The sequence below is a fragment of the Arvicola amphibius genome, chromosome 10 (genome assembly GCF_903992535.2).
Source record: "Arvicola amphibius chromosome 10, mArvAmp1.2, whole genome shotgun sequence".
NCBI lineage: Eukaryota > Metazoa > Chordata > Mammalia > Rodentia > Cricetidae > Arvicola > Arvicola amphibius.
This window is the reverse complement of record NC_052056.1, coordinates 71,120,173-71,133,047: the sequence shown is the minus strand read 5'-3', so window position 1 is coordinate 71,133,047 and position 12,875 is coordinate 71,120,173. Positions and strand designations below refer to the sequence as shown.

The window sequence follows — 12,875 nt, the reverse complement described above, 5'->3', positions numbered from 1 at the left end:
GGCTGAGGTGGAAATTGGAAAGATGCACTGAACTCTGATTGCTCCTGACATGTGACTGGAGTCTCCCATCACCTGGAGGGCACCTGTTTCTTTCTGTCTGTCCCTTCTCCTGTGGTTGCCATCTTGAGGTTAGCCATCCTTCCAGCCCTGAGCCCAGAAATCTCCACGCCATCCCAGCTTTTCCTTCTTCCTCCACTCCATTCACCCACACAGCACTTCCTGTGAATTGTCTCCGGAACAGATTTCCCAGCAACCTCTTCTCTCCATCCCCATGGAGACAGTGAGTGAGTGCAGGGCTTCCTTCTCCACTCTGTCCTAGTTCCACAGCCTCCTTTTCTCTCTCTACCTCCATGTCCTCTCTCCTGGTGTGTTCTCCACATTCCGCCCTGGAGGGCAATGCCTCGGCCCCAGGTCATCCATGTTAGTGCTCTGTTCTATCAATGTTGCAGCTTCCTCAGCAGCCTACGCCTCAGGATCGAGGCTCTGCCTTTCTTCCTAGCCTTAGACTTCTGCTCGCTCGGCTTCCCACCCTGCCACAAAACCACCCTGAACTTTTCTCAGTCCTAACACTCCTGCTTCTCAGCACTCCTGGGTCTGCACTTGGTGACTCTTTTACGCTTCTAGAGCATCGGGGTGGTGATTGTATCATATTCTCTTATAACTGTTCACTTGTTTGTCTCCTGAATGGCCTATTACTTCCCGGGAGAGTGTGTTTCATTTGCCATGGCATCTCCACTTGGGTCCACTGAGTCCTGCCGTATGGCAGATGCGGTGGGAGGTGGCCCTGGCCAGGCTCTTATTGTGCCGACAGTCTGTGGTGGAGACATGGCTGCCAAATCTTTGCTCACATAATGTACGATTGTGCCTTCTTACTGGAGAGGGAAGGGGAATGGTCCTGTTACAAGGTGGCTATAGCTGACCGGTGTGTAGGGGAGCCCCTCCCCACCCCAAGAAGCTACACTTCATTTGAGGCTGGGGAGCACTCCAGACTGAGGACCACTTGGACAAGGCTCTGTGTGGGGAGGAAGATTGCCACATTTGAGGGTCTGAGAGCAGGGCCGGGTGGCTGGAAACCCCCAGGAAAGGATGGGAGGGAGAGCACGGACTCAACTACCTGAGCCCTGCAGTCATTAGCAGAGTCTCCTCATTTTCTGAAGAACCACAGGAAGCTCCTGGTGTCTTTATGCACACCGCAAACCCACTGATGTTAGGCTAAGAGCAATACGGTTGTAGCGGGGGGGGGGGGGGGGGGGAAGGGAGGGAGATGGGAGCGAGAGCCCCAGTGGGGTGGCGGAGATCATGGCACACGTGCTCAAATGGTGAATGAAGAAAGCAGCACACTACACTTTCCTTTTTTCTGCCTGGCTTCTCTTTGAACCAGAAACCTGTGTGAGCAAGTCTAACATTCCTTTCATCGCACATGGTTCTTTTTTCTGAGCTATATCTGTCTCCGATGTTCTCTGTAGAGGGATTTTGTGTAGTTTCTCCAAGAGCAGCTTTCTTCCTCTCGATGAGTGGGACTAAGGGGACTGAGGGCTGAGACTGCAGCCGTGAGCTGCCTTTCCTCTCACAGTTCCTGGATGGGCGTCTTCTCTCTTCCCACAAACTTCAGAGCCCACAGAGGCAGCAGAGTGGGGCTTGTGTGTGTGTGTGATGTGTGCGGTGTATGTCGTCTGTGATGTGTATGTGTACAATGTGTGAGATGTGTACATGTCTGATGTGTGTATGTGATGTATATGTGTATAATGTATATATGTGTAATATGTGTGTTAGATGTGTATGTATCTGATGCGTATATGTGAGATGTGTATGCGTCTGATGTGTGTATGTTGCATATGTGTATGATATGTGTGTATGTGAGGCATGTGTATTTGTATGATATGTGTGTGAGATGTGTATAATGCATGTTTGTGTATGAATGTATCTGGTGTGTATGTATTAGAGATGTGTATGTGTCTGGTGTGTGTGTGATATATATGTGTGTATGTATATATCTGTGGTGTGATGTGTATGGTGTGTGTATATATGTATGTATCTGGGTGTATATGTGTATGTGTATATCTGTTGTGTGTGTGGACATGGGGACCAAAGCCTGGCTATAGGGGGTAGCAGCTCGCTGATGTTCCTTCTCCCCTCCTACTTTGAAGGCCTCCCCTTCCCTGCCTGACTTGGCTGGGGTCTAGTCTGGCCAACCTTGATGCTTCTCATCCTTTTATCAACCATGTCCCAGATGCCAGCAGACCCTGTTGTCCCTGCCCCCTAAAGACATCCAGACTTGCACACTTCTCATGCCTTCCTGTTTCCACTGTGGCTCAGCCCCAGCCACTCTCGCGTGGGTCATTGTGGGAGCCTCTTAACTGGTCTCCTTGCTTCTGCTCTTATCTTTTAGCATGTCACCTTTCTTCTTGCTTAACCCCCTTGATGTCTTGGGGCTCTCCCACTCTAACGGCTAAGCTCTACCTAACGCTTTACCTACCCATGTGACCCAGACCCTCATTGCCTCTGCTTCACCCTCTGTACTGCTTCCTGTGTGTCCCCTGCTCTTGGTCACGCTGGTCTGCCTTCAGCCTTAGGGCCTTGGCCCTTGCTGCTTCTTTTGTCTGGACTTTACTCCTAGGCATCCACACAGCTCCATTCTCCAGTTCTTGGAAATAGCATCACTTTGTACCCTGTGAGCTCGTCCCTGACTGCTCCTAGGTGGCATCCTCACTCCATCCCTAGACTCCCTTTGTTCTTCTCTTCATACATTTTTACTGCCCTCTGATGCTCTACACATTTCACTCATTTCTTTGTTGCCTGGTTCTTGCCTCTAGAAACAGTCTCCATTAGTACAGTAATTTTGCCTCTTTATGCATTGGTGGCAACTCTAGTGACTACAAGAGGATCTGGCTCATAGGGATTCAAGGCAGCATTTGTGTGATGACAGACAGGAGGTGTGAAGCCGCCCTGGGCTCATGGCTTGTTCCTGCCCCTCTGACTTTGATGCTAGCCTATCCGGGTGCCTCTGTTGGCAGCTTTCCCATCTTTCTGTTCTCTACTGCAGAATTTGCCTGGGGTCTGCTCGGGTTCTGTCTTGACTATACCCGATCCCAGCATTTCACAATCTCCATCACTTTCTGATCCAGGCAGGGCTAGACTTGACCTCAGGCTCCCAGCTGTCCAGCCTCCTCTCATGCCCTTTCCAGGTGGGACACAGCCCAGCATGGTCTCTCTCTGCTTGCACTGATCTGCACCTTCCGGACATGCTCCAGGTGTTCCCCTCCAACTGATTGGCCATGGACTGTGACCTGTGCTCAGCTCCTGACCTTTACTCATCACGTGACTATCTGGAGCTCTAGTTCTGCTTCAAATCTGTCTTGTTCTGCTACTGCCCAGCTCTGCCTGGGACAGATTTTTTTTTAAAAGACAAAGCCTACAATGAAACTCTTCAGCACCACCCCCACCCCAAATAGCTAATCAAGCATCTGTACACGAAAGGGGCCCTGGGATGTTCAAGGCATGGCTCCATTCCTTCTTTAGTTCATTGCTTTCAGCTGATTTTAAATTTACCCACTATAAATAATAATAAGTAAAGGCCTTCCTGGCCATTCTTACCAATGCAATCCAAAATCCAGCCAACTGTCCCATCTCCACCACAGGCAAGAACACGGAAGTCTGGGGTGTCATGGAAAAAGTTCAGTCTGGAAAGAAGAAAGGCCACCGCGGTCTTGTTAGTAGGTTGTGACTAACATTTATGTGTGTGTGTGTGTGTGTGTGTGTGTGTATGTGTACATGCATGTGTGTTGGGGACTGAACCCCGGACTCCAGACTGTCAAGCAGACTTATCAAGTGAGCTCCATTCCAACCTTAATAAATTGATTCTTCTGAGTCCGTCTCTGTGTTCCCTGGAATTAGGAAAAGATCTTGATTCTTTTGGGGTTGAAAGAGTCACTTAGCATTCTGAATCCAGGATGTCCTATGCAGAGCTACTGAGTATGGATAAAAAAAAAAATCAGTGGTGTGATTTGTGTGTGTGTGTGCATGGTGTATGTGTGTGTGTGTGTGCTCACTAACATCCTAATACAAAGAGAATCTGATCCAACATTCAGTATAAATGAAGAATCATTTCTGAGAATTTCTCAACTATTTGAGGAATTCAGTTTTTACATTTTGGCAGCCATACAGATAATCTGTAATATTTTGACTCCTCTCAGCTCTCCTGACTGCTGTCTTTATAACCACCTCTTTAAGAGAGAAGCACTTAATTATCTGGATCTTCATCTTTCCCTCTGGGGCCCCTCTGCCAGGGGGAATGAGACCCATTTTCCCTGGGAGCCTGCGTCCTGTAGAGCAGGACCTGGGGCCCACTGACCGCCAGCAGGTCTGTGGGCAGAAATCAGTGTTGAGAGCACATCACATTAGCCTCTTTCCTAATCTCTAACGGAAATTTCGCATTTCCTTCGATTGTGAATGTGGGCGACAGACCGCAGAGACTCCGAGAGCACCTGTGACTTTGTCACAGTCCTCGCTATTTCAGTCCCGTTACAACCGTGCCGTAAGTGGGACGCTCTCATTTCTGTCGTTTGTGGCTTTCAGTTCACAGCCATTATTTAGCCAGACTATGAATATTGCTATTTAATATGTTGACAGACCATATTCATTTACATACCACAAATTTGTCTTTTAGGTTTTGCTAACCACTTCTCCACATAATTAGATTCCCTGGAAATACCATATTATTTCACATTCTGCATTAGAAAATATCGTTCTGGATGGAGTCCTTAGCCCAACAGATTGCGACAGGAGTCCCTGGCAAAAAAAGTCAAGCAGTACCGCTTTAGAGAAAACGGGACCTGTGGATGCCTTGAGGTGCAACTGAGGAATCCCAAGGCCTGTATTTTTCTCTTCTCAGCTGGGTGGTCTGAGAAGACCCGGGGGGGGGGGGGGCTCTTAGCATGGATGCCAATGCTATCCTCTCTCATTTCCCTTGTGGAACCCTGCTCTCTTCAGGCGGGACATTCTGAACCGAGGCTCCCATCATCTGGAAAACCTGCCTGCGGATAGATGAACGTGCACACTGAATATACTCTGGACCCATCAGACCTGAAGCAAACCCCAAGCTTGTCAGTCATAGGAAAAGGAATTAAAGGCCGAGAAACCCGTGCCATTGAAATACCCTCCGAGAGAGGGGCCGAAAAGACACTTAATGTTTTGGCATAAGGTGGTGCTATCCAGCAGTAACGGGCAGACAGGTGGCCATGACGGCAGCGGCAAGAGCCGGACAGACTTCTGAGTAAGTTTTCCAGACAGTGAATTTGCACCTGTGTGCCTTTCTCCTTTTAACTGGGTCTTGTGCTTCCATTTCTATAAATAACCCCTGTGTCAGACAACCAAAAGACAGGGACAGGCTCCATTTATAGACACCTTACTCCAGCCCCGCGGGAGGAATCTCACCAAATCTAGAGTAGAAATACGGGTCAGGAGGTGTGATAGTCCTGACCAGCAGATGGCGCTAGGGCACCAGCTCTGACTGGGTAGATGCCTTCAAGCCCATCGAGGTGCCAATTTCTCATAAAGTGGGCAAGCTCGGTCCACCAGACCTTCAGTCAAATCACAGAGGCCCTGCCCCCTGCCCTCTAACCGCGCTTTCTCACCTTCTGCTAGAGAGCAGGAAGGTGGGAGAAGGGTCAAGGGGCGTGTAACCGCCCCAAAGTTGGTTGCTTGGGGAAAAGAAGGGTTTCCTTGACTGAAATGCTCCCATAGCAGGACACGTGACAGACTTTGAGTCACTGTGTCAGTCTGCAGAGAGACGACATTAAGAGTACAAAAAAGATCAAATAGGCCACCAGCCTGACCGCCCTGCCAGTCCAATGACCAGCGCATAGCTTCCCTCCTCTCCCGAACATCAACACCTTCTCCGGTGATGAGATACAGGGGGCCACTTCCCAAACAATAACCAGGCCAGGGGAAGGTGTGTGGGAAAAAGAAAGGAGAGCAGATGGTAGGCAGAAAAGGTCAAGAGCCCGGGAGTTCAAAGGTGACAAAGGAGGGTGTTTCTTGAGAGAAGACGGATGTCCATACCCTGGAGTGGGTCCGCCATTGTCCAGGTTGAAAACTTGTTTGGGGTTGAGCAGGTAGTGGAATTTCCGGAGAATTCTATGGGAGAAAAAAGGAGTAATAGAGAAGGAAAATTGTACTGCAGAAGTCACCTGGGGACAAATACCTTTGCACCCAAGTGTGGGGCTTAAGCCTAAGGGGGGAAATGTTGCATGCGTATCCCCATATCCCAGTGCACCTGGCATCCCCACGTCCGTACCTCAGGCCCAAAACTACCCAGCTGTTTGACTACAGCCCTGCCCCAGGAATTGCTTATTGGAGCAGCCATGGCAGAGAAGCCCAGAGAACAAGCCTGGATATTCTGTGTTAGGATAGGGTGAGTCTGCCCTTTGTGGACTGTCCAGAGGCACTGGGGGCCCATGGGGAGAGGGCCCAGCTTTCTCAGAAGAGTACATGCGGGAGGGGGTGGGGCCGGAAATCGACTATGTCTGGGCTTGGTTTCCAGGCTCTTGTGTGGGATCGCTAGGTCAGGTCAGGAGGCATCTTGCCCCTTGGTCAGGGGTGGGGACCTCAGTGTACTTGCCTGAGCCCTACCTAATGTTATTTTTCTATACTTGGCTTCCTGCTTTTCCCCTGTCTGCTCATTTCCCAGACTGAGCAGTCCTGGGAGGCGGAGCAGTTCTGTGGGCCCCCATTTCTCCTCCCGCTCTGCTGAGCTTACTCCAGCTTCGCCCAAACCCTACATTTTCCTCGCTGGGAAGGTGGAGTTCAGGATAGGCCAGGAGGCCCTAATCAGGTGAGTCTCACCAAGTCTTTTAAAACCAAGACTTGGCGTAGGACAGGAAGGGTCAGGCCCCTCTCAACTTGACTCTGGCAGCCTTCACAGGGGCTCATGTGGCAGGTCCGTGGGTAAGCATTAGGTCTATTCTAACCCTTAAGGTAACCCTGTGGAGCCAGGCAGTGGTGGCGCACGCCTTTAATCCCAGCACTCGGGAGGCAGAGGCAGGCGGATCTCTGTGACTTCGAGACCAGCCTGGTCTACAAGAGCTAGTTCCAGGACAGGCTTTAAAGCTGCAGAGAAACCCTGTCTCGAAAAACCAAAAAAAAAAAAAAAAAAAGGTAACCCTGTGAAAGGTGATATATTTCCTATATTTCCATCTGTGTCATAGAGGGGGAAACTGAGGCATGGGGAATTAAGTCACTAGGGCCTGGTGATGAAGTGGCAAGTAGCCATGAGCCCAAGTTTCCTTGACTGTACAGTCTTCTTTATTGGGGTTGAGGGAGGAAGGGGTTCAGGTCAGGTTGTTTTAGCATGTCTATTTTGTTATTGTTTTTATTTTTTTGAGAGGGTTTATCAGTGTAACAGTCCCGGATATCCTGGAACTCGATTTGTAGACCACACTGGCCTCGAACTCACAGAGATCCGCCTGCCTCTGTCTCCTCAGACCAGTACTCCTCCTGAGTACTGGGATTAAAGGTGTGTGACACTGTGCCCAACTGCCTTTCTATTTTGAAGAAAAACAAAGAGGACATACCTTTCTCCTTGTCTCCCTCCACTTTTGGGGTTCACCAAGACCAGCAGGGGGTGAGTTCCTGGACTAGGGATGATCTTATACTGAAAAACGAGAGGAAAAAGAAATTGAGCATTATTCAGTAGTAGATGTCGAGACAACTTTGGAGGGTGGACAGGAAGTAGGCCCAGCAGGGAGGAGAGGAGGGGGCTATTTGTCTGCTGACTGAGCTTTTTGAGGGAGAAAAACAGCTGTCTCCAGCTTGAGAGACTTTCAAGGAAGCTAACAGGAGTGAGCTCTGGAGGTTGGGAGCAGAGGTGGGGCAACGGCACCAGCTTCAAACTATACAGTTGTGTGGCATTATGCCCACGGCACAAGGTCAGAATCAGTGAGGGTCGCAGTGAAATAGTCTAGAGGGTGTGTTCACCACGTCACACACCTGCACCAGTGAGATGATGCCCATGAGCACGCAGGCCCCGGCACCTTCCAAATCCACAAGCCTGACCCAGTTTTCCTCCAAAGCTCACACTTCTATATGGTGGATGTCTTATCATTGGTACCACACCAACATGCCCAGACAGACTGTGTTTCCCATAAAATCGACCCTCCTGCCTGGTGTCCTGCTCCTGTTAAAGGAGGGGTTATTCAACTGGGCATCCAGAGGGGGGATCTGACCTGCCAAGTCCTTTCTTAGAATTTTCCTTGCAGCCTTCATGGTCCCTATGCTGTTAAGGCCTTTCCTTAACATCCAACTGGATGCTCTACACCCCCACCCCAGTTCCTTTCTGGGATACCACGTCAAACATGCCACCCCTTCTAAAACACCTGCAATGACACCCCATTGCTCTCAGGATCGAATCCAAATCTCTAAGCCCGGCCTCAAGGCCTTCTCAGCCTTGCCCTTTCCTTCTGCTCTCTCCTCACTTCTCCTTCCCCCCCACCCACCCAGTGATAGGCCCAGAAGCCTGTGCCTGCCTCCAGTGAGTGTGTTTCCCCCCCAGTGATAGGCCTAGAAGCCTGTGCCTGCCTCCAGTGAGTGTGTCTAACTATGCATAAGCTCACCCTCATTTGCTCTTGTCCCATGACTTGAAATACTCACTTCTTTGTAACCTCTTAAAGAAATCCAGAATAGCCCAGGACTCGGTTCCAGAGTCATCGCCTCTGTGAGGAGACATTGCTCTCAGCCGCTGCAACTAAAGCTGCTGCAGCATGCAATGTGCACTATTCCCTACAGCGTTGAGATTCGTCTCTTTGCATTTCTTTTTGTCTTTCATTTTCTGGGTAAGATCTCAAGCCATCAGGAAGATCAGAAACGATGAGGAGCAGAGTGGAGCTCCCGTGGGCTCCACGGTGCCTGACACGGGAGTGGACTCTCAGTAAAATTTTGTGGGTTCAGCTGAATGATATTCCCACACAGATACCAGTTGGCCTCGTGTTCGATATTTAATGCCTGTATCATTAGTTTTAAACTTCACAGCCATCTATCACAACATGACAGTTTTGCAAAGTGCAATTCTTGTTTATGATTTCAAAGAATTCTGTTGTCTTCTAGGGTAATTGTGCGATACTCAGAAGCATCTTGGAGCCAGGGGAATAAGCCCTTAAGCTGGGAGATGACATTCAAAGTGCTTGATAGCCCAGGCTACCTGCGACCTGCCAGTCAAATTGATGCCAGTATGGGACAACTTGTGTCTCTTGCCCTCAGTGTGTGTGCGTGTGTGTGCGTGTGTGTGTGTGTGTGTGTGTGTGTGTGTGTGCATGCGTGTGTGTATTCTCTTCTAAGTGCCTAGAATGTTCTTTTCTAGGTATCTAGACCCTTCCTTTCTCTGTGGTGTCTAGACTATTTTCTTAGAATCTAGAGACTTCTCTTTGAGTGTCTAGAGCATTTCCATCTATTGATTATTTTATCTTGCATCTTCAATTTCAGTTCATCTTGTAATTTCAAAGCATACGATCTCCATTGTCTCAGTCTACAGCACTGTGGGAGGCAAGCAGTTGTGGGACACGGTAAACCCACTCTTCTAACAAGGAAATGGAAGCTCACAGGCCTAGGATAAGATCCCATCTATTTCCTGTTCTGACATTCTTTGCACCTCATTGGGCTGCCTTCTCTGCATTCCTTAGAACTTCGTGGAGGACATGCAAAAAGTATTCATTGGTGATGCTTAGTGAAAAATGAGGTCTTAAATACACACTTAAGGATCAAGAACCTTTGGATTCACTTTGTTTTGCTGGACTGTGTTCTAGAGATAGCTGGACACCCACAGAAGACCCACCGTCCAGTTTTACTCCACACATTAGTTACTATTCAGAAGATTTGCAAGTTGTCGTTTCATGAAAATTTATCTTAAAGAGGTCACAAAGCCAATTATTATATCAAAGGTATCAGCCAATCGCCTTGCTCATCACTGTCTATAGTGTGGCAGACAAAGGTTAACCCCAGAGGCCTGGATAAATGTCCGCCTGTGTGACAGATTTGGTGGGATAAGAAGCAAATCCTGAGACACATTTCTTTAGAACCCAAGTCCCCCTCTCCCTGCCCCAGCCTTTGGACCCACTTGAACGAGTGGTTGGATGGCCCACTCATGAGGTACCTGTGTTACAAGTTCACCCTTGGAGGCCATGCTGCCGTCGGACTTCCCTCCTTGCCTGTCCTGTGTGAGAGAGAACACAAACAGCCTTTGAGAGGGACAAAGGCCACTGCAAGGACAAGATCAAAGCATTACAAGAGATGGTTACTGGCAAGGAAGAGCTCAGACAGGTAGAAAGCGGTGAGGTTTTCAAAGTGGGACTTCGGAGCTCAGAAATGAACATACCCCACAAGGTCCTCTAGGCTTCTGCAGACCCCGTGATGACTGTAGCCTGTGATTACATCACCTGTGGTGACTGTCACCTTGGGGCATGGCAGGGACTGAAATAGGCAGAAATCTAGTTGACTGCTGGCTTTAATAGCAGGCCGTATCCTCGGTTTCCCTGCTCAGCAGGACATGACGCCACTGCGTGGCTACTGTTCCTTGCTTTGCTTGTTCTGCTTTATCGTTTAAAAGTTCATTGTTTATTCTAATGAAGTTTGTCTAGCAGACTGCCTGGCGTGATAGTCTCTGTGTGTGCGTGCGTGTGCGTGTGTGTGCGCATGCACGCGCGCGCACACAAGTGTGTGATTGCTGTCTCTACAGACAACCCTGGTTTTACCTGATCTTCAAAAGTTTTATCAAGAGAATCATGAAGAATGCCTGCATTTAACTTTTTAAAAATTTTATTTATTTATATGTATAAGTGTTCTGTCTGTATGCATGCCTTTATAGATGGTCGTGAGCCACCATGTGGGTTCTCGGAATTGAACCCAGTACCTCTGGAAGAGCAGCCAGTGTTCTTATCGGCTGAACCAGCTCTCTAGCCCCATGCACTGAACTTTTTAAAATTTTTTTGTTTGAGTTTTTGAGACAGGGTTTCTCTGTAGCTTTGGAGCCTGTCCTGGAGCTAGCTCTTGAAGACCAGGCTGGCCTCGAACTCACAGAGATCCGCCTGCCTCTGCCTCCCGAGTGCTGGGATTAAAGGCGTGCGCCACCACCGCTCAGCTGCACCGAACTTTTGTGTTGTCATTTTGTTTAGCTTTATATCTCTGAGCATCTCTGTCTTTGCACCTAGTCACCGTGCTGTGAGGAGCGGTGTCCTGTCTGTTGGTGGAGTAAATGTTTGCATTTCTCCACAGGAGGGGAGTTTTGGGGATATGGAGTTGGTATATTTCTAACTTAATGGAAACTGACAAATGGATTTCCAGAGTGGTGATTTTCTTAAAGGATTTTAAATGAGAGGAAAAAAGTATCTGTTCCAGGCAGGGCTGAGAAGGGAGACTCAGTGGAGACAGTTAAAAGATGGAGGCGCAGGTGTCAGGAGGCAGAAAAGGTTTCAGGTGGGAGCAGGGGGAGCTCAATTCATCTTCATTTGTTTCCTCCAAATGTGTCTGAGACACTTGGGTAGGAGCCCTTGAGAGAGAGGAGATCCACGTGTGAATGCCAGAGAAAGCTTGACAGGGATGAAGGAGGCCAAGCAACCCACCCAGGGCGGGTGGTCCCTTGAGCTGGGCTCCGCCCGAAAGATGCTCAGAAGGGATGCTCTGAACACGAGGAAGCAGCAGTTGGAAGTTGCTGCTTCCGTGTTCTCGTCCAATCTGCCTGGGGCAACACTGGCTTCTTTTCAACATTCACCAAAGCACAAGCCCTTGGAGCTTACATTCCCAGCGGCTGGTCATGTAGGCAGTAGGCTGGCCAATAGTGGGGCCCTGGGGCCCTCTCTGCCTTCTCTCTAGACTTGCCCTTAGAACTGGTGGGGAAACATGGAGGCATGTGTGGGTGTTGCCTGTCTCTGACCCCTGAACCTAGAAAAGCCAGAGCCCTGGTGTGGGGAGAACCACTTACTTGGGTGATGGGGTATATGGCAGTAGGCAGCAGAATGTGGTCTTTGAGCTCCCCACCATCACACACCGCCGAAAATTCACATCTGCGGTGAAACTGGAGGGAAAAAATGGAGACAAGGATGAGCAGAAATGACCAAAGAAACATCAGGAAGGTGGGTGCGGAGGTTTTCTGGGGAAGAGAGCTGTCTAGTGCCCCTATGTCTTGGAGCACTGCCAGCTTTGGCTTTAACAGGACTGTTGATTATGTGTGTGAACACGTGGTATGTCTGCTAGGGTCATAGAAATGAGATCAAGAGCTATCCTCCAAGTGTGGCCCTCTGTGTGGATTCTACACCCACGCCCTGGATTTCTGGTTTAGACACTCTGAAGGAGGGCTGCCTCTGAGAATAAAACCCTAGGAGGCTGCTGTATAGAGACACCTGAACCATTGCATTGTGTGAGTCCCTTTGTCTGGCTTGGGGGAGCCTCCTCTTCAGGGCTGATACCTAGCCGGGGGTCACAAGACACTGCCTGGATTTAGCATTGGGAGGCAGGCTGGGCAGCCCAGGTGGCACCTGTCATGTTTAGAAAGCTGTGGGCGCTGGCATGAGCATGGGAGCAGCCTGACCAGGCCCCTGGGTGTGGCAGGGCGCTGCTGAGAGGAATGTGCCTTTGAGCCAAGTTTTAACGCTAAGGTGTGGAGAGTGAGCTTCCCAGTATCTAATCCCTGTTCCAGTCTGTGGGGACCCCAGCCTCAGGTGGAGGAGAATTCACAAGCTAGCCTGCTCTTCCCAGCTGCTGGTCATGTAGGCAGTAGGGTGGCCAACTTCTTAAGCAATCTGGACAACTTGAGGAGTCTTCGGAGGCTGAGAACCTCGAATTGGGGTGGGGGGGGGGGACTCTGGGACCCGTTCTGCATTCTCTCTAGACTT

The 12,875-nt window shown here is 49.5% G+C and overlaps 1 protein-coding gene across 2 annotated transcripts in view; it reads right to left on the bottom strand.

The window, feature by feature from the left end:
- The window catches only part of Dgkg (diacylglycerol kinase gamma), a 162,400-nt gene that overhangs the window by 90,377 nt on the left and 59,148 nt on the right, over window positions 1-12,875 (bottom strand). For both annotated transcript variants that reach the window (XM_038345521.1, XM_038345522.1), the window contains 5 exons: window positions 11,966-12,058; window positions 10,142-10,201; window positions 7,572-7,651; window positions 6,061-6,135; window positions 3,595-3,680 (listed from right to left, as the gene is read on the bottom strand). In XM_038345521.1, coding sequence (XP_038201449.1) covers window positions 3,595-3,680; window positions 6,061-6,135; window positions 7,572-7,651; window positions 10,142-10,201; window positions 11,966-12,058 — 394 coding nt within the window. The remainder of the gene's footprint in view (window positions 1-3,594; window positions 3,681-6,060; window positions 6,136-7,571; window positions 7,652-10,141; window positions 10,202-11,965; window positions 12,059-12,875) is intronic.